The sequence below is a fragment of the Poecilia reticulata genome, chromosome 8 (genome assembly GCF_904066995.2).
Source record: "Poecilia reticulata chromosome 8, P_reticulata-male-v2, whole genome shotgun sequence".
NCBI classification, from domain to species: Eukaryota; Metazoa; Chordata; class Actinopteri; order Cyprinodontiformes; family Poeciliidae; genus Poecilia; species Poecilia reticulata.
The window spans coordinates 913,091-940,429 of record NC_088837.1 but is presented as its reverse complement, the minus strand read 5'-3'; the positions used below and the strand labels follow the sequence as shown (position 1 = coordinate 940,429).

At 40.3% G+C, this 27,339-nt stretch overlaps 1 protein-coding gene across 1 annotated transcript in view; it reads right to left on the bottom strand.

Annotated features, from left to right (window-relative positions):
• The window catches only part of abat (4-aminobutyrate aminotransferase), a 31,554-nt gene that overhangs the window by 3,789 nt on the left and 426 nt on the right, over positions 1–27,339 (bottom strand). Inside the window, exons 2-15 of the mRNA XM_008415065.3 lie at positions 27,025–27,079; positions 21,213–21,272; positions 17,409–17,549; positions 14,337–14,434; positions 14,182–14,211; positions 8,824–8,941; positions 7,216–7,265; positions 5,960–6,040; positions 5,748–5,840; positions 4,265–4,327; positions 4,091–4,154; positions 2,106–2,254; positions 1,516–1,653; positions 927–1,094 (exon numbers count right to left, since the gene is read on the bottom strand). Coding sequence (XP_008413287.1) covers positions 927–1,094; positions 1,516–1,653; positions 2,106–2,254; positions 4,091–4,154; positions 4,265–4,327; positions 5,748–5,840; positions 5,960–6,040; positions 7,216–7,265; positions 8,824–8,941; positions 14,182–14,211; positions 14,337–14,434; positions 17,409–17,478 — 1,122 coding nt within the window. The 5' untranslated portion in view covers positions 17,479–17,549; positions 21,213–21,272; positions 27,025–27,079. The remainder of the gene's footprint in view (positions 1–926; positions 1,095–1,515; positions 1,654–2,105; positions 2,255–4,090; positions 4,155–4,264; positions 4,328–5,747; positions 5,841–5,959; positions 6,041–7,215; positions 7,266–8,823; positions 8,942–14,181; positions 14,212–14,336; positions 14,435–17,408; positions 17,550–21,212; positions 21,273–27,024; positions 27,080–27,339) is intronic.

Genomic DNA, 27,339 nt, shown 5'->3' with positions numbered 1-27,339 from the left:
CCAAACTTCTGCTCAGCATTCTGACCCAGTGATGCTGCTGCACAGGCAGACATGATGGGAGGAGCTTCTGGGTGGTGGAGGTGGAAGAACCAGATTGGTTCTGGTTCTGGTTCTAATACCTGGAAATCAAATCCTGGAAGCCGTCATGTGTTGTTCAGAGATGCTGAACAGTGACAGAACCATGTTGTGATATTAATTTGATCAGTTACAAACATCAGAACATTTTCCCCATCACCCCACAGAGGGAAAGGTTCTGATCACTTAAAATGTCCGAGTGTGATTTTATCTTTCATTATTTTAGAAAGCTAGCTTCTTCATATAAACTCACTTATTTTCCATACATGGTGTCATAAAGTGCGACTCTTTAGAAACTGCATTAATATACATGATATTATTTAGATGTTTGTGTTTTTGTTTGCAAGTCCAAAAACGCCATCATAAAAAAATATATATATACATTTTTGGGAAACATACACACAAGTATGTATTAACTACACCAAATTAATATGCTATTAATAAAATACATCTACCATTTCTTTTCCTAAAATGTATATGCATTATTTTATGCATATACATAAAATAATGTATATGCACATAGTTTAATATTTGATGAACTTCCTGTAGCTGCAGCACAACGACAGCTTTAATAGAGCAATGAAATGATTTGGTCTTTTAATTAAATATGTAACTTCCCATTTTAATGACTAAATTTCACATACACATTCTATTTACTGACTGCATTGTCAGATCTACATAAGATAATATATATACATTGTATGGTTTGAATTTATTAAATACATTTATTTCACATATCCAACATGATGAATGTTAAATATAGTGCATAATACAGTGTGTGGTTGATGTTCTCAAGCTGGACCTGAAATCACCAGCTGACTTTAAAGTCCACCTTTCAGCCGCTGACCCACCTTATCGGCCTGCAGCTCTTCCTTCTGGTAGTAACCTCCCGTCAGCAGCTTCTTACTGAAGGAGACGATCTCTGCCGGGTCGTCCATGCCCCAGTGCTCATGGGCCCAGAACTTCCCCGTGCATCCTCCGCCGGTCTGGATCTCATCCACGTGAAAAGCACAGCCATGCTGAGGAACAAAACATTGGAATGCTGAGATGTGAGACAGTGACTGAATGAAGCTGAGCTTCATGGTGAAGCCCAGGTACCTCTGAAAATGTCACTTCTTGGCCATTTATTAAATATTTGGAAAAATGTAAAAGAAAAAAAAAAGCATAAAATATGTTGTCATTATGTGTTCAATGTAGTTTTTAAGTAAAGAAAAAAAAAAGATTTTAATCCATTTTGGAATAAAGTTATTATTCTGTCAGTCTGCTCCGGGGAAGCTGTGGCTACCATCCAGTAGCTCACCATCTGATTTGATATAAAGCCTCTTTGAGTGTCCCACTAAGAGCACTATAGGTCTGATTTCACTTGCTTGCTTTACTGTGCCGTTCTTCCCTCCCATTCAGGCAGAACTGAGGCTGTGAGGCCTCAGCAGGACGGCTGACCTTGCGTGAAATGTTGCGGAGGTTTCTGAAGAAGTCTGGGGAGGCGTGGTTATCTCCACCTTCAGCCTGAATCGGTTCAATAATGATTCCTGCAACAGGTTTCCCTTTCTGCCTCCACTTTACAATCAAGTCCTCCACCTAGAGAGAAACACACACACAAACACAATTGCTTCTTTACTAGACGAGCTAAACCTTCACCTCGATATTAATAGTCAGTCATTTCATAGTTAAAGGCTCATGGAAAAAGGCATCAGACATTCACTGTAAAACAAAACATAAACAAAACGCATCAATGTAATAAACTCACTTTAAACCCCACCTACCATTTTCTTTTTTTTACATTTTTACTGACAGTATTTTGGAAAATAAATTTGATGAAGGTTAAATAATAAAAAGGCTTCACACCAAAATGAAGTTTATATGAAAATGGTCTTCAACAGCCACTGCATATTATTACCAGTTATCATGAATAAGAGATGAGACTTCAGCCTGTGCTATACATGGGTGTGTGCACGCGCACATGCACGCCCACGCACACACACACGCACCCCCCCGTCCCCCCCACACACACACACACACAGTCAGCCCACCTCCTCCAGACAGCGGGCCTCTTCCTGAGCGTTCTCTTGACTGAACTCCTCCAGCGGATACTTGAGTCTGGGAAATGGAGCAACTGGCCAATCAAACGACGGCATATCCAACTTGTGAATCACTTTGGAGTGTGTTGTTGCCAAACAGCCTTGAAAAGGAGCAAAATATGAATACATACATGGATATTAGCCATGATTAGCATTCACAGTCTCTATACAGAAAACCAATTTGGGACTGAATTAATAACCTCTAAGAAATCTTCCTGCTGTGAATGAAAGCTTAGAAAATGCTGCTTCAGAAAACTCCTGTCAATATTATTTTCATACACATATTGGAAGTGTTAATTCCTCTGGAGGCATTTAATCTTTTAGACATTTATATTTTGTTTAAAGAAAATCTGATTTTTGCAGGTAATCAGGTCCCTGAAACTCCATGTTCTGACCCAGAGGCAGCGACGCCACACACACCGACAGCTGACAGCACAAATACAGACACACAACATGGATCTATACACAGATCGCACTGTACAGTTTTGTTCAGATGTGTATGAATTCTAAAGTGTTATTGTTTACATTTTTAAAAGCCGTGATCTGCAGCTCTCACTGGAGCGGTTCGCAGCTTAGTGTGAAGCGGCTGGGATTGGAATCAGTGCCTCCAAATCCGAGGCCATGGTCTTGAGCCGGAAAAGGGTAGAGTGCCTTCTCTGGGTCAGGGGGGGTCGCCATGCCTCAAGTGGAGGAGTTTAAGTATCTGGGGATCTTGTTCACGAATGAGGGAGGAAAGGAGCGGGAGATCGACAGGCGGATTGGCACAGCGTCTGCCGTGAAGCGGGCGCTGTACCGGTCCGTCGTGGTGAAGAAAAAGCTGAGTCAAAAAGCGAAGCTCTCGATTCCCCGGTCGAGCTACGTTCCCACCCTCATCTATGGTCATGAGCTTTGGGCCATGACCGAAAGAATGAGGTCCCGGATACAAGCGGCCGAAATGGGTTTCCTCCGCAGGGTGGCTGGGCTCTCCCTTAGAGATATGGTGAGAAGCTCGGTCATCCGGGAGGGACTCAGAGTAGAGCCGCTGCTCCTCCACGTCGAGAGGAGCCAGTTGAGGTGGCTTGGGCATCTGGTCAGGATGCCTCCTGGACGCCTCCCTGGTGAGGTGTTTCGGGCACGTCCCACCAGGAGGAGACCACGGGGAAGACCCAGGACACGCTGGAGGGACTATGTCTCTCGGCTGGCCAGGGAACTAACTAACTGACTGACGGACGGACAGATGGATATTGTTTGGATTTTGTTTAAATGCAATTTGTTTTTCTGTAACAACCAGAGGTGGGCAGCGAACCCAAAAAATTTACTCAAGTAAGAGTAAAACTACTTTAACATATTTTTACTCAAGTAAAAGAAAAAAGTATCCGATCAGGAAATTGCTTGAGTATAAGAGTATTTGGTAAAAAGTCTACTGAACTGATCAAATTATCAATCATTTAATATTTAAAAATTACATCATCAGACTGAAACATAAAACTATTTATATTTACTAAAAGATACCAAAATCTTGGTTTAAATAAAACATAAGTATAATAAGATTTTGGTATCAGAATGACAATGACAATAATTTATATAAGTAATAAAAAATAAGACTATCAGGGGAAAAAAAAAATTCCAAATCAGTTTCTTTCAATAAAAAAAACTTATGAAACTTGAACATAAACTGCAGGGGTGTGTGTGTCTGGTGAATTTTAGTTAAAACATGTTTGTTCTTCATTCAGTGGGTAAAAAAAATCCAGAAATTTGACTCAAGTAAGAGTAGAGATACTTCATAATAAAATTACTCAAGTAAAAGCAAAAAGAACAACGTAGTAAAAATCCTAAGTACATTTGAAAGTACATTTTTTCAAGAAAGTTACTCAAGTAAATATAATTGAGTAAATGTACTTAGTTACTTCCCAACTCTGGTAATAACACTAGACACAAACAGGAAGTGTGTAACAAACCCAATGTTCTGCCATGAAAACCTCCCATAAAAGACAAAATGCTGAGGTCTGGACATCCTGGGGCCTGAGGGACACAAACCAAAACGTGAAAGAAGAAAACGACGGGGGGTCGAGTTGTTTCTACACATTGAGCTCTAAGCTGGCAGGCGGGCCGATGGCGGTCGGCAGGCTGACCTGGTTTGTCATGCAGGAGGTCAGCTCCTCCTCAGACGGCGTGTTGTGACCCCGCTCCTTGTTCTGAAGCGAAGCAAACAGAGACTCAGGACTCTACAGGAAGATCATCATCACTGACTGTTACGCTTTGATGTGAACATGTTACTGATGAGGATCACAGAGAATCAACCAGCCCTAAAAACACTCCAATTCAAATAGAGTTTGGTTTTAGCTTAAGTCATAAACATGTCATTAAGGAAAATAAAATAAATCTTAAGCATAAAGTATGTTAAGTTAATAAAGTGGAGCTACTCCACTGAAAATCTTTAAATATAAATGTGCTTATTTTTTCATCTATCCTTTATTTTAACAGCATTAAAACTCATTGAGATTAAAAAATAAACAGTTAAAAGAAGATGTCAAGTATCCTGTATGAACTGTGACCAGGTCAGAACACAAATGATCATATTTAAGACATTATGTCCTCTTCCTGAGATAAACTGTAACCCAAGCAACAGATTGTTCTGAAGCCTGACTGGACGAGATGATAATATCGAGAGAGAAAAATTCCTTAACTTGGTGACTCACAAGAGACTCAAAAACATTTTAAAGAATAAATCACAACCATTTAATGACGGAAAAACAGAGGCTGATTTCCAAATCAAAGTAAGTTCTTGATTTTACACAGCAAGGTTACGAAGGACTGATAGAAGGTCTCTGAGGGTGCGTTCAATTCAGATTTTTTTGCCAGGGCTGTTTACACTGCCAGTAAATGCGACCTGTATGCGTTCTGCAGTGTGAACAGGCAAACGACCTGAAAGTGTCCCGCATGCGCACTAGAGGGCGCAATAGCATCAGCATTCTCAGTGTTCTGCCAACCGCCATAAAAAGAAGTGCTCAGTGTTTGCGGAAGTAAACATGGTTGCTAAGGGTGGAGCTTAGCTTACATATTCGAAGTTGTTGTCCGGCCGGAGCAGCATATTAACAACTTAATCCTGATATAGTCCGTCATGGTTGTTGTTTTTCTTCCCGCTTGCGCGTGTCAGGACGCAGAATAGTGAGGATTTGTTGAGAATCAGTGACGTTCAGTTCGGATGAATGCGACCTGGACGTTAGGTCGCATTTGAATCGGATACGTGTCGGATATGGGTCACATTTAAAAAAGAATCCGACCTGTGCTGTTCACACTGCCATGAAAAGATCGGATACAGGTCGCATTACGTCAAAAAAAAAATAAAAATCAGAATTGGGTTACTTAATTGCAGTGTGAACCATTTGTGTGGTTCACACTGCAAATTCACATTTGAATTTGAACCATCTGAGATTACAGTTTAGAGTTACAATTCCTTTATTGTCATGGAAACTTGGTTTTAGTTGTAGAGCCTGGTTCTGACGGTTCCTGCCTGAAGGTTGATGCCTCCTTCCAGCTGCTTTTCATCTGTTTACCGTGACAGTGTGGACGTTCTGCTGACTAACACCACTCTGGGTGGACACAAACACTTACCCTGTACCAGATGAATATGGACTTGAAGGCGTTCTCGTTGGAGCACGAGCCACAGGCCATGGTCTGAACGCGAGTCATTCCACTGGGAGCGATCTGAGGGAGAGAGGAGCAGCCAGGTTCAGTGGGATCATCTTCTCTCCTGCTAACTACTGGGATCTAGAACACATGTACAACTGTTAAAGAATCTGTGTGTGTCTGTGTGTGTTACTAACTGAGAGAAGACTTTCAGTGATTTTATCTGGAAAATTCTCAGGCGGCAGGATTCCCAGCGCAGGTCGGTTCACGAATGTGCTCTGGAAAACAAAAAAAAGAAGAAGAAACTAAGTCAGAGAAACACACAAAGTTTTAAATACAACTGTATAACATCACTTCACTGAAACAGTTTAGAACCAATTGTCTTTGTATCTGTATCATCATCATCTCCTGTTCTTATTCGGAAAAGTTAATAACAGCTGCAGAATCAGTCCTGACTCCACCCCGAGTACCACAAAGGTTTCACATTTTACTGACCATCAAGCTGCATCTTGGGACATGGAGTGTTTCTAGTACAGTTCAGTCTGACTGTTGGTTTGGAACATCTTTTTAATTCATGAAGTTTACTGGATTTGATCAAGGATTATGCATCTAGGCTGTTTTTATAATTGTAATGCTAGTATTTATGAAGTACTTATACGGCTATTTATAAAATAGTTTTAGGTTTCTGTTGCGTTCTCCTGGCTAAGCGAATGATGCTGCCTCATATACATAAAGTGCTACCAAGATCTATAAATTCACATAAACATGAAAATTCAACTTTGTAAAAAAAAAAAAAAAAACTTTCTGTGCGTCAAAAGTGGAAAAGTCTAGCCTTTTTCTAGGCCTTAATATGCCACATATGAATCATTTTCCTTCCACTTCACAATAATTCCTTATACTGCTCAGTCAGATGATTGCAGTTTGTTTGGGGAGTGAAAACAATCAGTGTCTGCAGGGCAGCATCTGGGACTGTTTTTGCAGAGACAACATATTCCTTTGGCATTGTCAACTTTAGAATAACAACTTTGCTTGGCAAGTGTTTGTGTTTCCATTGTAACAGCATAAGGAAAAGATCAATTGTTATTTCTAAAAAAAAATTTAATTTGATCTAAAATTTGCCCAAGTTTCTTTTTGTTGGCTCTAGTGGCCTTTATTTGAAAGTAGTTTGAAAGGAAAGAGGATTATGAGAGAGGGGGAAGACATGCAGCAAATGTCGCCAGGCCGGGAATCGAACCTGCGACCACCGGCATGAGGACTAAGGCCTCAGTGCATGAGTTGTGCTTTGCCCCTGCGCCACCACAGCACCCCTACCCTAGTTTTTTGATAACTGTGAAGACTTTTTTGGTATCGGTATTCGTTCTTCATTTCTGCATACCCAGAAGCTTCCTGCTGACTGGAGCAATGTGTGTGTGTGTGTGTGTGTGTGTGTGCGCGCGCGCGTGCGTGGACCTACCAGATTGTTGGGATTGGTCATCAGCTTGAGCAGAGCAGGATGGTTGTAACCTGAAGACAGAACAGAATTTCATAATACTCCATATAATTTTATTATACGTTTTCTATAATGTTAATAATTCTTATTATAAATTCTCTAAGCAGGTCCTTGTTTGAGGGTGTATTTAGTTTTTCCATAGCATAACCTTTTCTATTCTGGTTTATTTCAGTAATGGTCTTTTGGAATCTGTTGATCTTTTCTACAAACTTGTGGTTAGATTGTAGTTATGATGAACCTGGTAAACATTAGGATGTTTTTATTATGTGTAATCCGTAAAAGCCCTGATCTGGATAGAGACTATCTGTGAGGAAGATGTGCTTGTGTGTGTATCTGCACCACAAACTCTAGTGTGTTAATGTAACAAAGCCGTGAGTCTGATCCTTACATAAACTGATGCAGCTGGCTTATATAAATGCTGGTGCTGTTCCAGCTGTGACCAGCAGGGAGCAGTCAGCTACCAATTCATTAGTTAGAATAGAAATCTGTCTTATTGGGGAACTTCAGGTGCAGCAGGAAAGCAACAGGCTAACAGAACCATGCAGATACACAGAAGGATAGAATATATAAAAGCAAATAATAATAATAAGAAGAAGAATGAGAGACGTCCAGCATAAGAAAAATAATACAGTGCACTTATTAAAAGTTCCTCTCAGCTGTAGAGAAAACAACCTGCTGCTAAGATAAAGTGATGACAGTGGCATCACTTCACCACTTGTTGGTATTTTTCCTTTCTAAAAACTTTTTTTTTTTTTTTTTACTGAAAAGAAACAATTCTTAAGAGAATCAGAATGACATAATTAGGGCTACAACTAACACATTTTTTGTTATCAGTTATTTTATTGACTTTTGACAATATGATAAAATAATTGGTATTCATTTTTATTTTTACTACTTTCGGGATAAATCGGATTAACTGTTTCAGCCCTAGACTCAATGTCTGAGATAAGTCTAATGCTTGGTTGGGATGGGACATGTTTGCTTGGTGTGAAAATACACATTAGTGCTGAACATTTTAACAGAAGGTTTAGGTGGATAAATCCTCTAATCTGCATAATCCCAGGTTTTAGAAATAGAGGAATCTTAATCACACCAGTAAGTTCAGTAAAAACAGTAACCAGCTCAAACCGTCAGGCCTGTTGAAATCCTGCATTAATTAGGAAGGAGCTGGAGGCAACAACAAATGCCTTCTGTCTCAGAAACCCTTAGGCCGCGACTTTGAGAAAGGATTTCAGAAATGCTGCAGATCTGAGAGCAGCCGAGCAGCATTTGTGGTTTTACAGAGGCAGCAGTCTGGATTTGTGCTTTAGAACCAAAAACCTTTTTCAAACGTGGATGAATGTGGTGACATTTATAGGACATTTCAAAGTAAAATGAAAAAAAATATATTTTTTTTGGTGGGAATAAAAATACAACTTGTGTAAGTTAAGTACATAAACGTACTAAGTAAAGAGATGGACATGTAAGTCCAGGGGTCCAGTTGTCTGACCTAAATAAAAATCAAGTATTGCTGAGTTTATTTTATTTGTATTTTTTGGATCCGATGATTGAACTGGATCTTGGGTTACTAACCAATCGGAATGGAGGAGATCTGAGTGTAGATGTCCAGCATGCGGTTGCCGTCTACGTCCACCAAGTAGTTTCCTCTGCTGTCTTCATAGTTACAAAAGAAGTTGACTGCACCAACATTCTGCAAACACACGTTTGGTTTTACTATAGCCCAAACAACAACATGATACAATTAATACTTAAAAATAACAACCGATCAAAGACTTTGATTTTATGTTGACACACTTAATCAAACACCACCAGTGCATCTCCCCCTGCCCCCACCAAAGGTCAAAGTTTACCAGGGTAATGTTAAGAAAAAACTTGTAGATCCAAAAGTTTGTCACACTGGGCTGGGAAATATATCATTTAAAAAAATACTGAAAAGGAAAATGCATCCAGGACCCTCAGCGGGGTCCTGGAGGGTGCATGGGAGTTTGCCCAACCAGTCTACATGTGTTTTGTGGACTTGGAGAAGGCGTTCGACCGTGTCCCTCGGGGAGCCCTGTGGGGGGTACTCCGGGAGTATGGGGTACCGGGCCCTTTGATACGGGCTGTCAGGTCCCTGTATGACCGGTGTCAGAGTCTGGTCCGCATTGCCGGCAGTAAGTCGGGCTCGTTTCCGGTGGGAGTTGGACTCTGCCAAGGCTGCCCTTTGTCACCGATTCTCTTCATTACTTTTATGGACAGAATTTCTAGGCGCAGCCGAGGTGTTGAGGGGATCAGTTTTGGTGGCCTTAGGATCGCATCTCTGCTTTTTGCGGATGATGTGGTCCTGTTGGCTTCATCGGAACGTGATCTGCAGCTCTCACTGGAGCGGTTCGCAGCCGAGTGTGAAGCGGCCGGGATGAGGCTCAGTGCCTCCAAATCCGAGGCCATGGTCTTAAGCCGGAAAAGGGTAGAGTGCCTTCTCCGGGTCAGGGGTGTTGTCCTGCCTCAAGTGGAGGAGTTTAAGTATCTGGGGATCTTGTTCACGAATGAGGGAAGAAGGGAACGGGAGATCGACAGGCGGATTGGGGCAGCATCTACTGTGAAGCGGGCGCTGTACCGGTCCGTCGTGGTGAAGAGAGAGCTGAGCCAAAAAGCGAAGCTCTCGATTTACCGGTCGAGCTACGTTCCCACCCTCATCTATGGTCATGAGCTTTGGGTCATGACCGAAAGAACGAGATCACTGGTACAAGCGGCCGAAATGGGTTTCCTCCGCAGGGTGGCTGGGCTCTCCCTTAGAGATAGGGTGAGAAGCTCGGTCATCCGGGAGGGACTCAGAGTAGAGCCGCTGCTCCTCCACGTCGAGAGGAGCCAGTTGAGGTGGCTCGGGCATCTGGTAAGGATGCCTCCGGGACGCCTCCCTGGTGAGGTGTTCCGGGCACGTCCCACTGGGAGGAGGCCTCGGGGAAGACCCAGGACACGCTGGAGGGATTACGTCTCTCGGCTGGCCTGGGAACGCCTTGGGATTCCCCCGGAGGAGCTGGAAGAAGTGGCTGGGGAGAGGGAAGTCTGGGCCTCCCTTCTGAAGCTGCTGCCCCCGCGACCCGACCCCGGATAAGCGGAAGAAAATGGATGGATGGATGGATGGATGGAAAATGCTTAAAACTTAGTTTTTCCTAATGCTCCTGAAGGCATTGCTAACTTTTCCCCACAACCACCTTAAAAACCTTCAGCACAGTGACAACACCATGGCAACAGCAGAACTCAGACGGCCCGATAACAGCAGAGATCGAGTCACCTGCAGTGTGAGCTCAGTGTATGTTCACAGTCAATAAACATGAAAAACGCAACATCTGCACTCAAGCATGCATGTGAAATCAGAAGATTTATCTGTGAGAACACAAATTTATAAGTTATGAATACAAGTTACAACGCTCCAACAAAACAAGTAAAGATCAGAGATTTAGAAATACAACTCTTCAACCCTGAAGTTATGGAACACTGGAGAGATCAACCCAACGTCAGGATGCTCATGCATTAAAGGGCAACATTATATATTTTGCCATTCTATAACACAATCAAACACCTGTTACCTTCAGCTTTTTATAGTATTTTTTAAAAATGAATTCAGGAAGACAATAGCACATTATGTGTTTTATTATGTAATGTTTTATATAAAGTTAACGACATACTGTTGAGATTCACTGCACACAGCGATACCACTGTGTGTGTGTATTCACGCACACACACACACACATATATATATATATATATATATATATATATATAAATAAAATATGACTTAAAAGAAATTTTACTACATAATTTAATACCTTAAATTTGGATCTCTCAATTCTGATTTCACCTGTATATTAGTTGAAGAACATAGAACAAATATTACATTTATGCATATTCACTGACTTAAATTTACAAATTTTGACTCCTAGGCAAACACTTTTTACAGACAGTCCCTTACCCATACATCAATGCAGTTTAATCATTTCCCTTTGTTGACCAATAAAATGTTCTATTCTAATCTGTTCTGTGGTGATCATGTCTAGACGTGAAGCAACAGAACAAATAACAGATCAGTTATGAGTGTTATTTCACACACAGATCTCTGGTCCTCATTAAGCTGCAGACTGAATAACTTGTGTGAAAATAAAGTAATTAAGACGGAGCGGAGGCTCCGAGAGGCTCGCTCTGTACTTACACAATGCAACAGATCAGAGGTGGCTCTCACTTACAACTCACTTTGTATGAAACTCCATCTTTTCATTAGCGCTGGCCTTAGTGATCATGTGTACACAGAGCAGACGGTATTAGCAGGCTTATACTTCTAGTGGAGCATGAGAAGATATCCATGTTTTACAGCATGTTTCTATAGTTTTAGGTGCTGAAACTTGACTTTTTTTCTATAACAATTTATGCTTCTGTAAGAAAATGAAATCTTAAATAAATGTACATGTGTTAAATCAGTGTTGTTTTCCCAATGTTTGCACAGTTAGTGTAAAGACGAGCCAGGACGGCTGCAGGCCTCTGCAGAGGCACCGTGTCTCCTGGAGAAGTGAAATGTGGAACAGCGGCTGAGCTGCAGGGGGCATTTAACTAGTTCACTGAGTTAATACAAGAGGAGATGAATCTGACTACACACACACTGATGAGCAATACAGGTCCTTCTCAAAAATTTTGCATATTGTGATAAAGTTCAATATTTTCCATAATGTAATGATAAAAATTTAACTGTCATATATTTTAGATTCATTGCACACCAACTGAAATATTTCAGGTCTTTTATTGTTTTAATATTGATGATTTTGGCATACAGCTCATGAAAACCCAAAATCCCCGTCTCAAAAAATTAGCATATCATGAAAAGGTTCTCTGAACGAGTAATTAACCTGATCATCTGAATCAACAAAGTAACTCTAAACTCCTGCAAAAGATTCCTGAGGCTTTTAAAAACTTCCAGCCTGGTTCATTACTCAAAACTGCAATCATGGGTAAGGCTGCTGACCTGACTGCTGTCCAGAAGGTCATCATTGACGCCGTCAAGCAAGAGGTGAGACACAGAAAGACATTTCTGAACAAATAGGCTGTTCCCAGAGTGAGGTATCAAGGCACCTCAGTGGGAAGGAAAAAGTGTGGCAGGAAACGCTGCACAATGAGAAGAAGTGACTGGATCCTGAGGAAGATTGTGGAGAAGGACCGATTCCAGACCTTGGGGGAAGCAGTGGACTGAGTCTGGAGTAGAAACACCCAGAGCCACCGTGCACAGGCGTGTGCAGGAAATGGGCTACAGGTGCTGCATTCCGCAGGTCAAAGGTCAAGCCACTGTTGAACCAGAAACAGCGGCAGAAGCTTTTGGCCTGGACTACAGAGAAGCTGCACTGGACTGTTGCTCAGTGGTCCAAATTACTTTTTTCGGATGGAAGCAAATTTTGCATGTCATTCAGAAATCAAGGTGCCAGAGTCTGGAGGAAGACTGGGGAGAAGGAAATGCCAAAATGCCAGAAGTCCAGTGTTAAGTACCCACAGTCAGTGATGGTCTGGGGAGCCATGTCAGCTGCTGGTGTTGGTCCACTGTGTTTCATCAAGGGCAGGGTCAATGCAGCAGCTATCAGGAGGTTTTGGAGCAATTCATGTTTCCATCTGCTGAAAAGCTTTATGGAGATGAAGATTTCATTTTTTAGCACAACCTGGCACCTGCTCACAGTGCCAAAACCACTGACCATGGTATTACTGTGCTCAATTTTTCTGCCAACTTTCCTGACCTGAACCCCATAGAGAATATGTGGGATATTGTGAAGAGAAAGTTGAGAGATGCAAGACCCAAAACTCTGGACGAGCTTAAGGCTATCGAAGCATCCTGGGCTCCATAACACCTCAGCAGAGCCACAGGCTGATTGCCTCCATGCCGCCTTGAAGGTTGCAAAAGGATTCCTGACCAAGTATTGAGTACATAACTGAACATAACTATTTGAAGGTTGACTTTTTTGGTCAACCAATAAAAGAAAACACTTTTCTTTTATTGGTCGGATGAAATATGCCAATTTTTTGAGACAGGGATTTTGGGTTTTCATGAGCTGTATGCCAAAATCATCAGTATTAAAACAATAAAAGACCTGAAATATTTCAGTTGGTGTGCAATGAATTAAAAATATATGACAGTTTAATTTTTATCATTACATTATGAAAAATAATGAACTTTATCACTATATGCAAAATTTGTTAGAAGGACCTGTATGTATGAAGAACCAGCCTTACACTAGTTCACATGGAAGGGAGAATAATAATAAATTTACAACGAATCAGAGTATTTTAGAATAATTACAGTTTTATATCTGCCCATATCCTCCATTTTAAAGGGCTAGTATGTATTTTCCAGGCAGATAGTGCCATTTTACAGCACAATAAAGTGACTATGTTACCTGCAGTTGTCTTAAAAAAGCAATAATAACTTTTAAGACAAATATAACTTAAAAGACATTTAAGAATTTAATGCCTTGAAATTGTACTTTCAGACACTCCGCCTTCTGGGAGTCATCACATTTTCCTTTCTGACCCCAAGAAAGGGGCCCATCACACTAGGACCAGGCTTCGGCCCCCAAAAGGTCCATCAGTCTGCAGGATGTTAGTAAATATGTTACAGAAGGTCTTGAAGAGAACAGCTAAACTATTCTATTAAAGACCAATAGAATATTTAAGGTCTTCGGCATGTCTGAAGACAGCATATCTTCAGACATGCTGTCTGAAGATATTCATTTATGTTGCCTAAACCTAAAACTAACCTGAACTCAATCTACACTTTGATCCTGAACATAATCCAAAACATTTCTTCTTATGGGAAACTACCTTTGGGCCCCATAAGAAGCAGTGGGTCCCCACAAAGTGAAATTGGGCCTTACAATATATCAAATAAAAGGCCTGACACACAGAAATATTCCCACTCACCTGAATGTCTCCCAGTTGTTTTGTCAGCTCCTAAGATAAAAGAAAACAAAGCAAGGTTTGAAACACTCCATATGACCTGAGGGAGAAACTGTTTTTGAATGTTTTCATGTGATTTGCTGTTTTTGCTTCTGTAACATTGTGCAAGGTTACATTACTTGTGATCGGGGCCCAGGAACTGTAGTTTTCATTAAGGGTCCATCATAGTCGTACTCCACCTGCGTCTTCGCTGCTGCCTTACTGACGTACCGGCACCCTGATGGAAACACATTAAAGAGAATGAATGAACAAATACAAGAACAGAGACACTCTATGTTCATGTATCCACACTAAAGTTAAAGTAGAATAACTTCAAGGTTAATGTAGATCGTTATGGCCCCCAAATGTTGGCATCAATCAGGTGTACAGATAAACAGCCGGCTGCTCCTTTAATGTGACACTGCCAGGCCAACTTTACCAACTGCTTTACCTAACAAATGTCACTTTACTCTCTGAGCTTCAGCTAATGATGTGAAGGTAGGCAGCTTCGTCAGCTTTTCCTGGTAGAAAGGTTATGACTAGTTAAAGGGCTGAATTATGCAAATTCAACTTTTTTTTTTTAGCTTTATATCATGTAATATTGCTATTCCCTCTGAAGTGTTCCCTTGATTCTTTCAGACATGTTTGAGAAATCTCTTAATCTCCATGGTAACCATTAAGTTGTGCAAAACACCTGGGTGGACTTAGCTCCACCTTTGAGAATGAAGCTCCTCCTCTGAGCTGCAGTTTTCAAGCCTCCACCTCACAGAGCAGCCCTGCCCCACTCAGCTCCTTCAAACTAGCCAGCAGCAATTAGCAAACACCTGGTGGAACTGAGCATCTGCAGTTCCACCAAGTAACTTCTCAGTGAAACGCTGGTAAAAACGTTCATGAGACTGTCTTGGGAAAACAGAGTATCTTCAGTCATATTTGCTGTAAGACAGAGTGCTACAGGAGATCTTTCCTACTAACAGCCATCACTATCTACAACCACTCTTTGAAGACTTTGAATTAATGAGTTTCAAAACATTTCATTTCCCTTTAGGATCAATAAAGTATTTTTGAATTGAATTGAATTAGATAGAGGAGCCATGTTGTGATGACTTTGTTAAGGCGGAGTTTCAGATAGAGCAGGAGTTTTTAAAGAGACAGAGGCCCAATTTAAAGTCAATCAATTACACAGTACATTTTTTAAAGTCATATTTTATATATATATAACAACTTAAGGTGACATTGTTACATGACTGTGCTATAAAACGGCACTATGTGCCTGTAAAACACATACTTCCCATTCAAAATATTTTAACAGGATTTTATGAAAACAGAGTACACAGGGAGGCAGTACAGAGATTTAAACCAACAGAGTCTGATGCAGCATCCACCAACATTATTCCATATAGTAATAATCAATTTTATTTATAAATTTATGTCTCAAATTAAGATCAGCAGAAGTGAGGCTGCCATTTTGCACCATTGGCCCTTCTGACAATCACCAGCAGGTGAGGTGGGTGAAGTGTCTTGGAGCGCAGAGACAAACCGAATGCAGGGCAAACTCCCACCACCATCCTCTATATGATCTGGAGTTATGTAAATACCTTGTCTGACCTATGATCTCATTTTTCTCATGTTTCTCTGACCCTTTAAAGAATCTCTCTGTGTTGTTCAATCCAAGTCTTCAGTTTAACGTAAGGAGAACTAAATGGAAATGTGACCTTCTTTAAATGCAAAGCACACACCATGCACATCTGGAATCCAGTATATCAGAACTAAAGACCACACTGTCACAGAAGTAGAAAACAACACCTCGTACTTTTCTGACATGCTTTAACTAGAATTTGATTGGAACAAATAGTTCTTTGAGGCTGAACTCTGAGAAGGGTCAGAGTTCACCCTGTGATGGTGAGTCCATAAATGGAGTTTATATCCAGAGGTCGGCCGGATCTCAGAGAAGCAGGACAAACTTTGCTTCTCGTAATCTGTTAATTTGTCAGCTGAGTTGGCAGTTCCTCACTGGAACTAAAGGAAGCGGTTTAAACCAGCTCAGTCCTCCGGCACACATTGCTTTATTGTCACTGAGTCTTATTCTAGTTCAGAGTGTTGGACTTCAGCACAGCTGGCCAATGACACATCGCTCTGTTTGATAAGCACATCCTGAGGTCAGTCAAACATTCACACAGATCATTCCGTGAACTGTTGAACACATCCAGGACTCAGAGGCTGAAGCTTACTGAAGATTCTACATTAATCTGACTATTTCAGTGGTTCATGGACTGAATTATACTGACCAATCAAAGCGCTTTACACTACAACCACATCCAACACATGCACCAATATGCAGATTAGTAGGTAAGTTGAGGCTAAGTGCCTTGCCGAGGTGCACATCAACATGTGACAGGACGGTAGTGGGATTCAATTCCAGAAAGAGGACTACTGCACTCATCAAGGCCCAGTGGCACACAAACAAGGACGGAACACAACATCATGTAAAAGAGAGGCAGAAGAAGAGTTAGTAGAAAGTTATTATCTTACAGTAATCATCTTATTTTATTATGAAAACTGCTCTCCATCTTGTAAAAATGCCTAAATGAGGGCCTGACAGACCTAATATTTCATCAGCTTTAATTAGCTTCAAATCATGCCTTATCAGTATTACCATCATTTTCTGTTCCTCAATACTTTAGTGAAATTGCTTTATTTTGCATATTAGAATATAACATTTATATATAAAAATATAATATGCAGACATTTACTGAGAAATCTTCAGTGCCAATCTGAGATACTCTCTTCAGTAAATTAATAATATTACATAACACCTTGCAACTGTATTGCAACAATTCAAAATTACACATATATAAATGACTTGTTCAAAGACAGAAAACAGACATTAACAAATATATAAAACAAATCTATCTAGAAATGTGCACTTAAAATTTAAAGTGTAATAACTGACACTTTAAATTTGTGTCAGTTATTACTGACACAATAATTGTCAGTAATAACAGTTACTGACAAAAATCTAGAAAAAAAATTCTAGATTTTTTTTGTTTTTGCATATTATTTTGTAGATGTGTAGAGGTCTGTACATTTTGTTTTTAAAATCCAAATTTTATATAAAAAGTGGTATTTTTAGTCTTTTATGTATTTTGTCCTTGTTAAAAAACAAAAAACGTTAGAACCAAAGAGTGGGTGATGGGTTGTTGTCTTGGGCTTACCTGCAGCGCTGAGCCATAAGTTCTTCTGCACGCAGAGAGACAGCTGACGGCCGATCAAGCAGCTCGCCATGACCAGACAGCCACAGAGCGGAGAGCGACAGCGGCTGACACGGCGCTCAGCGACTGACTTCACTCAGGCACCTGCAGACCGCCACAGACAGAACGATGCTTCAAATCAAGTGATGAGGAGTTGAGTCAGAGCAAAGAGTGAGCAGGAAAAATGAGAAGTGACAGAGCTCTGTGATTGGCCACGGGCCGGCTGAGGAGAGCGACCAGCAGCCAGCCGGCTCCTCCAATTACAGCCAATCAGGAGGTCATGTGTCAAATCTTTACTATGTGAGTGATCCATCAATTGGCTGGCAAACTAATATCTACTTCCTGTTGCTCAAACAATGTCCTGGCAAACATTCATATGTTCACAGTCCATGATCTTGATCATGTTAAAATTAAAAGTATTGGTTCTGTAAAACCTGCTGATATTAAAGCTGCGTGGGGCGCTGATGTTTAAGGGCAGAGATGTCGAGATGAGGGCAACTTGGAGTGGCACACAGATCTCCACCAGAACAACAACAGAACCAGAACCTCCAACTTCTGATCTGCCTCCAGTAAACAGGAAGAATGATACAGAGACATGGCTGTCTGCTCCTTCTCCTCACTCTTCAGCTCTTACGTAACGCAGGCTGCAGGAACAGGAACATTCCAGTTAACTGCCTTCACATACAACAGAAAACCCGGCCCTTCAGACACACATGCACATGCACGCACACGCGCACGCTCGCCCGCACGCACACCCGCACGCACGCATGCCCGCACGCCAAAAAAAGACAACAACAAAAACACCATAGACACACATGCATTCACACCCAGACGGTCTCTTGGCAACAACTCATGAACTGGATCAAACTGGTTTGGGTCGAGTTACACAAGACTGCATCTATGAGCCTGGGAGGGGGAGGAGGAGGGTGGAAGGCTGCAACAGAAGGGGGGTGCATAAAGTGATGGAGGGGGGGCGGGGGGGATTTGGGGAGGCTGGGAGTTTGAACTGTTAGGAACTAAAATCAGAACACAAAGTTCTGATTTGAAACCCAGGAACCCTGCTCCACATGCTGGGAGAGGCTGCGTCTTGATAGGTGCGTCTTCATGAAACGCATCAGATCTTCTCCTCATGTAACCTGACAGAGGTCTGATGGTCAGTTCCATCCTGTTTCTGCTGCACTCTGTCCACACTATGCTTCTCCCTCCAGTTCAGAGACTTCACAGTCTCTGCCACCCGGATGTAGAACATACAGCCCACTGCATGCATGTGGTCTGAATGTTTAACTGTAGGAACCTCATTCAGTTAACCAGGCTGGTACTCTGGAGACATGTTTACTACAGATACATCGGTCTGATAAATACAGTAAAACTGGGCAAAAATAAACAACCGATGTTTGTTTCCATCTTATTGCTGGACAGGGGGGCTGGCCATGTCATATTTGTGACAGTGGCAGTAATGGAGTGAAGCATTATGGGGCATTTAACTAAAGCAGAGAAGCAACGTAAGTAAGTAAAATGTTATTTGTATAGCACCTTTCACAGATAAAAATCACAAAGTGCCTCACAAAACATGTAGGAAAACACATCTAACGTAACATTGACTAAATTAAAAGTCTGTCTGTACAAATGAGTTTATGGCTGCATTTTAAAATCTATATAATGTAAACACAGCCAGGGAGAAACAGCTCGAAGCGACAGATCTCCATGGGTTTTATATGCTTCCAGGACATCTATCAGGTTAAGAACTGTTCACCAGTTTTTAACCTGATGGACTGAGCTCTCCGACTACTATACTGATTCCTTCTTTGTCCGAGCAACAGTTTTGTATTTTACTTCAGCTAGTTTTACTCTGGTTCCACAGCAGCAGCAGCAGCAGGAGGAGGAGAATGAGGAGGAAAAAGAGGAGGAGGAGAGGCCCTCAGCTGATGGAGGGATGACAGATTAGTATTTCATAAGGAAAAACTTTGAGTCTTACAAATTAAATAAGATAATGATACAGGAAGAAATGTGAATTTGGTTTGTTCATCAGCCCAAGATAATTACTGAAGCAAATTTTAACAATGGTGAAGGAAAATATATTTAATGCTAAAAAGATCAGCTGGCCTCTTCCATGTCCTGAAATAAAGAAAATAGAGCCTCAAATCAACACCATCATGAGACATTACAATATGATTTATTCTGATACTCTACATTTGCTGCAGTGCCTGGATTTATAATCCAACTGTATGACCCAGTTTGGAGCGAGTTCCATCTGCTACACAGATGGCCTGACCCGACACCAGAACAGCCTAGGGGAAGCAGAACCACTGGATGACCCCAGGTCTGCAACTGACCTCAGGTCTGCAACTGACCACAGGTCTGCAGCTTCCACATGATGAAGCTTCTCAGAGGCTTCCTCAGCAGCCTCCTCACGCTCAAAACGTCTCTCTGCTCAGATCAAATCTCTGCTTGCTAACCTCTCTGCTCTCTTGAAAATTCTTTTCTGCTCGCACTAGAATAAAAAAAGTATTGTCGCCTGGCAACCTCTCAGCCAATAGAATGAAAATGTTATACTGGGTGTGCTTGTTTTCTTCTCGTGGGAATGCCTGTGTGGCTACTAAATATCCGCCAGCAGTGTACTACTACTGGTGGATATTTAGCAGAGGCAAGTTTTGGGTGCTGTTGAGAATAAATAATTCTGTGTTTCCTTCCATCTCTGTTAGCTAGTTGCTAAGCTAAACCTAAAGGAAATTATATGTTAGGAAATGCAAATGAGAGCTCGGGTTAGAGGAAATGACACACTAGGGAACGCCCTCTTTGGGGCGTAGCTTAGGAGATCACAACCCCTTCTGCGGTGCCATTTTGTCTTGCTAGATCCTCAAAGTAACATGTGAAATGGACCAGCTGTATTTTGGCATTAAGAAATGTAATTCATGAATTCAACTCACTGACTCTTCTTCAACCTCACATCGAGAACAGATAATTCTCTACAAGGAGAAATGTTTGACAAAGCACAGTGTTGAGTACAAGCATTAGAAATTACAAGAAGAAAGACATGAAGTCCTGCTTTCAAACAGAAAAGGTGTGCTTCCATTTATGGCAGAAGAATTCACCCATACCAAAGCACCTCAGCTAAGTTCAGGATCCAATTCCATTTCAGAGCCAAAACCACCACTGACCCAACAGAACACAGGAACCGTTTTACAGTTACAAAAAAAAAAAAAAAACATGGTTTGTTTCCAGCACTTCTGGGTAAATATTCTCCTGAGACAAAATGTGAACTTTCTTGGAGGTGTGCACCTCTGTATGTCTGGTGTAGAACAGGCCCAGTGTTTCAGGAAAACTACATTACACTGAGTCAGACATGGAAGTGACATTATAATGATCTGGAGCTGCTGGCAGCTTCAACTCCTGAACAACTTCACAGGAAGTCTGCTCTGAACCAGAAGAATCATGAAGGATCATGTCTGGCAGAGGGACAGTGAGTCAAAGCACACTCCCATCTGACTGGCTACAAGAAGAATGGCACAAACATCCTTCATAGTGATGTGAATGATTCATCGCTTGATGGTAGTTGTAGCACAAACATTTATGGTGCAACTTGTTTTTCAAGTTAAGTTTTCAAGGTTAGTTTTTCCCCTCTAAGTCTTTGTTCTTGAATAAATAAAATTCTAATTTCAGAGCTATTTACTCAGGTTATCTATGTCTGGTTGATTAGCATTAGTTTGATGATCTGAAAACGCAGTAGTCCATGCTAATACGGGTAGATTTTGACTTAGAATAACTTACCAGCTGATTTAAGAGTTCCTGGTTCCAACCGTCTTAAATGTCCCTGCACAAGTCCTGCTCCTGAAAAAACATATTAGCTTAATTAATATCAATAATTAGTAATTTAAGGAATAAGGAAAAGCGATCTGGATAAGAAACTCAACCCCAGCCATTTAAAGCAACTTTAAATGGATGGACTTTATCCAAAACACTTTAATCAAACATTAAAGTGTTTGATTTGTTTAAACTCCAGGCACTGCTGGCTCCGTTTTCAGCACAAAAGGAAATGGTTTTATTTTCTGAATTCACAACTTTTTTTTAAATTAGCAATGTGACAACAAAAAACATCAACAGAGCTTTTCAGTAGAGGAGATTATGCTGCGCCACATTTCCCTGTGCACTCTATGGCACAGACAGCTGACAGTCCTGGCTCCAGAACAATCAGAAGAATGACAGATCTACGGCTGGGCCCTCACATGTTCAAACAACCACAGTTTACTGACGGCTGCTGGTCAGGCGGCGTACTTGGCCTGGTCATCATCTTCAAGAAGCACACTTTCAATGGTTGCCATGGCAGAATATTTATTTCTTGGTCAAATTTGCAAATAATTTCGTATTTATGTTAGGAATTCTGCCCTGTAGAGAGCTAACCACGCCAACCATGTCGTTTTTTTTAAATTATTATTATTAATATTAAACAAACAGTATACAATGACTTGTTGAGGTAAAAAGAACATTGGAACATAGATAGGGAAAAAACAAAACAAAACATTGGGCTAAGACTATAAAAGACACGGATGTAACAGTAAGGCAAATGATAAAAATAGAACAAGATTTAAAACAAAAAGAAAATAGAGATATTGGCAGTTAGTTTTTGCATACACGGATTTCAAATGTTTCAGTGAGGTGTAATACAGTTTAAATTGATCAAGAAAAAAATCAAAACAAGTAGTAGAACCTCTCCATTTACAGCAGTGTATATGATATTTAACAAGAAGATAATATTTACCACGTCAGATATTTGGCTATCAAGGTCAACACAGTATAATATATGGGTGATGGTAATCTCTAGGATGTCCTTAATATTAAGGGACAACCAATTCTTAATGTCTCTCCACTGTTTACAAGAAAAGAGACAAGAAAAAATAAGAGATGATTAAGGGATTCTCACAAAAGCCACAACATGCTGGATCAGATTTAAATCTTTTGTGCAAAAAGTCAGTCACTGGGTAAATATTGTGAGAGATTTTGAAGTGAGTCTCTTTGGTGAAACTGGCCATTTGAGAATGCCTTCTCAATTATAGACAAATTTGTTGTTACCAAGATAACATTAGTGTAATCAATAAACAATTTAGATTTGAAGGTAGTCACTAGTACAACATCATTGCACTTCCCATCAGTCAGAGTACAGTCTCCAATTTTCAGTTTGGGTAAGGATGAAGAAACATTAGAATATCTTAAGATGTTTTGGATAAGATGAATAAGAGCTACAGGAATAGCTTTGCATATTTTTAGATTTTCATAACAAGCACAGTTCAGATTACATTTGTTGGTAAATTCTCTACGGTTTAACACCATTATTGTCCATTAAGTCAGTGACAAATACAATACCTTTTTCATACCGGTCAGTTTTAAAAATGGATTTTCTATTTACCAACATTGATCTGTTATTCCACAATAGGGATCCATGTGGGGTAAAATTGTGGGCAAATATAATTTCCAAAAATGCAAAACTTGTTTATGAAAGTTAAGGCAGTGAAATAGGAATTTTAGTTAATACAAAATCACATTAAAGCAAGAAATCCAAGTCACCAAGCTTATTAAATATGACTTTAGGGACATGAAACCACATTGAGTTGGAAAGAGACTAATAGGTCTTCAGCCAATTTATTCTAAATAAAATTCCTAATTCTACCCTTATCATAATCTTTAGTAAGATGAGATCGTCGTAAATCGTCAGTTTTGTTCCTCCAGATAATTGAAAGATTATTAAATTGGCTTTCCTAATATTTTTGTCAGCGATAAAAGCAGAATGGCATGGAGAAATTTATTTGGACAATCCTTCAGCTTAGGATAGAAGAGTCCATCCAAAAACAGTCAGATGTCTAGTTAACCAAACGGCTCAAGGACCTCTTCATGCTATCCAAGATTCTTCCAATGTTTTCCTACTCTCTTCTAATAGCATTTTTTCAAATCAATATTCCCAGATATTTAAATTCAGACTCAACTGTAATGGAGACAACTGTAACTGTAATCAGAGCCTGAATGAACACATTTATCAATATTGAGAGACAGACCAGACGCTCTGGAAAACATTAAAAGCTAACCATTAAGTTACTGCAGTAACAGTAATGAACCGCTGGGGAAACTATTATAAGTCCTAACCAATAGGTGGTGCTATTATCAAGGATTGTAACTTTTAACTCATGACCTCAAAAGTGAATTGGAGCGCTAGAGCAGAGGCTACGCTCTACCCAGCGGTCCCTGGTTCAATTCCCAGCCTCGTCCGCTGCACATCTCCTCCTTCTCTCTGCCCTTCTTCCTGTCTGGCTATTGTTGAATAAAGGCCACTAGTGCCACAAAAAAACAAATGTGTGTGTGTGTGTAAGAATTAAAACCTTAGTTTTTGCTGCGGCTAGCTAAAAGGTTAACTGGGCGTATCTAAATATAGCAACAGATAATTGGATGAAAGTTGCTTTTTTTATTTTAAACAACTTTGCCAAATGTCAAACTCTACTGGGGACTTTAGTTAGATGAGGCTTATTTCACCAAATGTCTGAAAGGATTCTGATGGAAGTTGTCACAGACTCAGGATAAATCCTCAGTCTTAGGGTGGTTTAACAGAACAACAAATGCAATGTTTTATTCCTAAAAACATTGTTAGGATTTACATCAAATTATCATCCCAATATTTAATGTCATTTTTGATTCATCTCAATTTTCTCATATGCAACTTATTTTCAATACATTTTGGGAATGTTGTTTTGATAATATTTAGGTTTTGAACTTTTCTTTTACCCCTGAGGTCACAGACAACGGATTGTTGGCTAACAGAAGCTATAAACAGGTCATCCAGCATCTTGTAAATAACTTTTAGAGAAAACTAGACTTGATGTTTTTGACATTTGTAAACATCTGAGATCAGGAACAACTTTCTCATCTTAGTTTTTTCCTTGATTTCATGTCAGCATAATCTCAACATTTTATGTCCTTTATGTTTTCTGCCCAAGTTGCCTTCACACAAAGGACATAAAGACATCTCTGTTACATAACGTTCTTCTGATGCTCAGTCTCCAAAGGATTTCCATTCATAACCTTTACACAACATGTGTTGTGTAAAGTGTGTTGGAATGGAGTGACAGCTGTATCACCTCTAAATATTCTTGCTCGAATCTTTTAAATCTAATATTATATTGAAAGACTCTGTAATGTACTGATAACACCAGAAGTGTTGTTCGGAGCCCGTATTTTCCGTTTGGGCTTCCTGAAGTATTCTTTTTAAATTGCACATAAATGATGATCACTGAGATGAGATCAGAGCTCAAACACTTTAACATTTCACTGATATTCTGGAGCAGAATTTAGGTGTCTTTTGTGTATCATGCGACTACCATTGACTACCCCTTATGCCCTCACTCATTGCTATTCCACAGTGAGAAGTAAGTCAGGAAGTGCCAACCTGTCACCATGGCAACACTCCAGGCAAAAAGGGGGTCTGTATAAGCTTCATTGTGTACAAGGAAAAACTAACCAAGAATCAGCTGAGCTGGAGTGTTCTTAGAGCATGTTTTATATAATCCGTTCATTTTCCAGAGCAGCTCTCTTTGCTTTCAGGTTGTTCTGCATCAACAGGATTTCAGCCTCATGCTGATAACTTTATTACATTAGACTCAACAGAGTGTGTCCTGAGGTCATGCAACTGATACATGGGCGGTCGGAGCTGGAGGAACGTGTCTAATAACGTCTACACACAGATCACACTACACTGGCAGATTTCTTTGACCTCCGACCTGCTAACGCAGACATCCTGCTTCATGTCTCTAAATGTTTACGATTAAATACAGCAAACAAGAAGCAAAGAAGAATTTGAGGTTTCCAGGTTGTGTGTGCTTAATAAACTCATATCTGTATCTGATTGTCTAATCAGTGTTCAGAGCTGTTTCTGTGATTATTTCAGACAGATACCATAGTAACAAGATTAACTTCTGTCAGAAGTCATAATGTTCATGTTGATGTATAGTTGTACTTTCTTTAACCTCTCTGACAGGAGCTTACGATATGTTTGAAGGCCGTGTATCAACATGTTGATGATGAAGCTTAACTAAAACTGGTCTGCTCCAGTCTAAAGTGGCCTGCCCTTGATGAGCTGAAACTGCATCGACGAGAAAACTGTTGCATAATCCCAGCTGCAGCGCGGTGTTATTGAACGCTACAGCTGGTAGACCGCGCAGCCTTGAACTACTGGATTCATTTACGTTGCGACTGAGACAGAAATGTCACTGAAGGTTAAAAAAAAGCAAGATATTAATAAAACTGTAGATCTGAAACTGAAATCTTAGAACTCTACTGAGTATAACACTGCATATAGCTGAATACTAAAATCACTGTAATCCATTTATACAACATTTTTTACAGCAAGTATCAATATAAAAAGGTAAAGGGTTCAAGTTACCTAATAACACATTTATGAAATTTATTAAAGTTTAGATTAAAATAATTTCATTATTTTAATCATTTTTCCATCGACTACCAAGAAAGTTATCAATGATTTTTGGCGAGCAATCTTTATTACACCTTTATTACTAAAACATAATAAAGGTTTTCCTTTTAAGATTGATCTGGTTCTGGTCCGGTGAGGTCCGGTGAGGTCCGGTGAGGTCCGGTTCGGGTCCTGGACAGCTGTGTGTAGACTCTTGGAGCTCTGACTCCAGCTGCAGTCCATGTTTTCTCAAGGCTGCAGTGATCACCTTTTCTTGTTCATCTTTTCCTGACACTTTTTCCTTCCACTAATTTTTCCATGAATATGACTGAGCACAGAACTGTGAACATCAAGCTTCTTTAGCGATGAGCTGCTGTCAAATACTACCAGTCCTCCCTTTGCTCTTTAGACCACAACTGAGCATGTCAGAAAAAAAATAAAGCAAAGAAATTCCTTATTTTTAAAGGAAATATTCAAATTTTTCGAAAATTTAATTTGGCTTTGATTTTTTGGAAGCCATATTAATCTAAATTAACAGAAATAAACATGTAAAATAACTTAGTTGATAATTACGTTTAGCGAGATCGATCTGTAAATGGTCAGCATTAACAAATGAATGATTGAATGAATGAATGAATGAATGAATGAATGAGAAGGCCTGTAGTATGTGATAAAGGTTTATGGCTGCAGAACAGACTCCAGTGTATTTGTGAGTAAGAGATAAAATAAGACTGATTACAGAGTTCTTTTATCTGCATGTTTCTGTTCTTCAACATCAACCAGGTAACAGAAGTTGACTGGTAAAGGAGGTCAGTAAGGAGTGATTATGTAAGCCAGTGTTTCCCAGCCCTGGTCCTCAAGGCACACTGCCCTGCATGTTTTAGGTGTTACCTTGCTTTAGCACAGGTGATTTCAATTGACAAGTGTTTAATAAACTGCAATCACCTGAATCAGGCATATTAAAGCAGAGATACAGTATATCTAAAACATGCAGGGCAGTGTGCCTTGAGGACCAGGGCTGGGAAACACTGATGTAAGCTGTCCAGCGTATCACAGGTGCATTGTTGTGAACCTGCAGTGCCTCTTGTGTCCGTCCAAGCACCTAGAAATGAGCTGTGCGTTTGAATTTCTTACCAGATGCCCTGAAGGCGTCAGACAGCCAGAAGTTCAGGATGGAACAGCACAGGACCTGGAGCCACAAACACCTGATTAGCAAAGACATTAAAAAAGACAGGGGAAAAAAGCTAAATGTTAAAACACAGCGTTACTAGTAGGTTTGTGTTGGGATCAGAGCAGGCTGAATCTAGTTAAATCTGTTCATTTATCCCCACTATAGTCTCACGCCCTCTACTTTCTCCCCCCAGGCTAAATCCACATCATTGCGGCTCTGAAACTTGTTAAAGATGCTGTTGAGAAAACTCCTTCTAATGACTGAGCGCGTTCAAATCT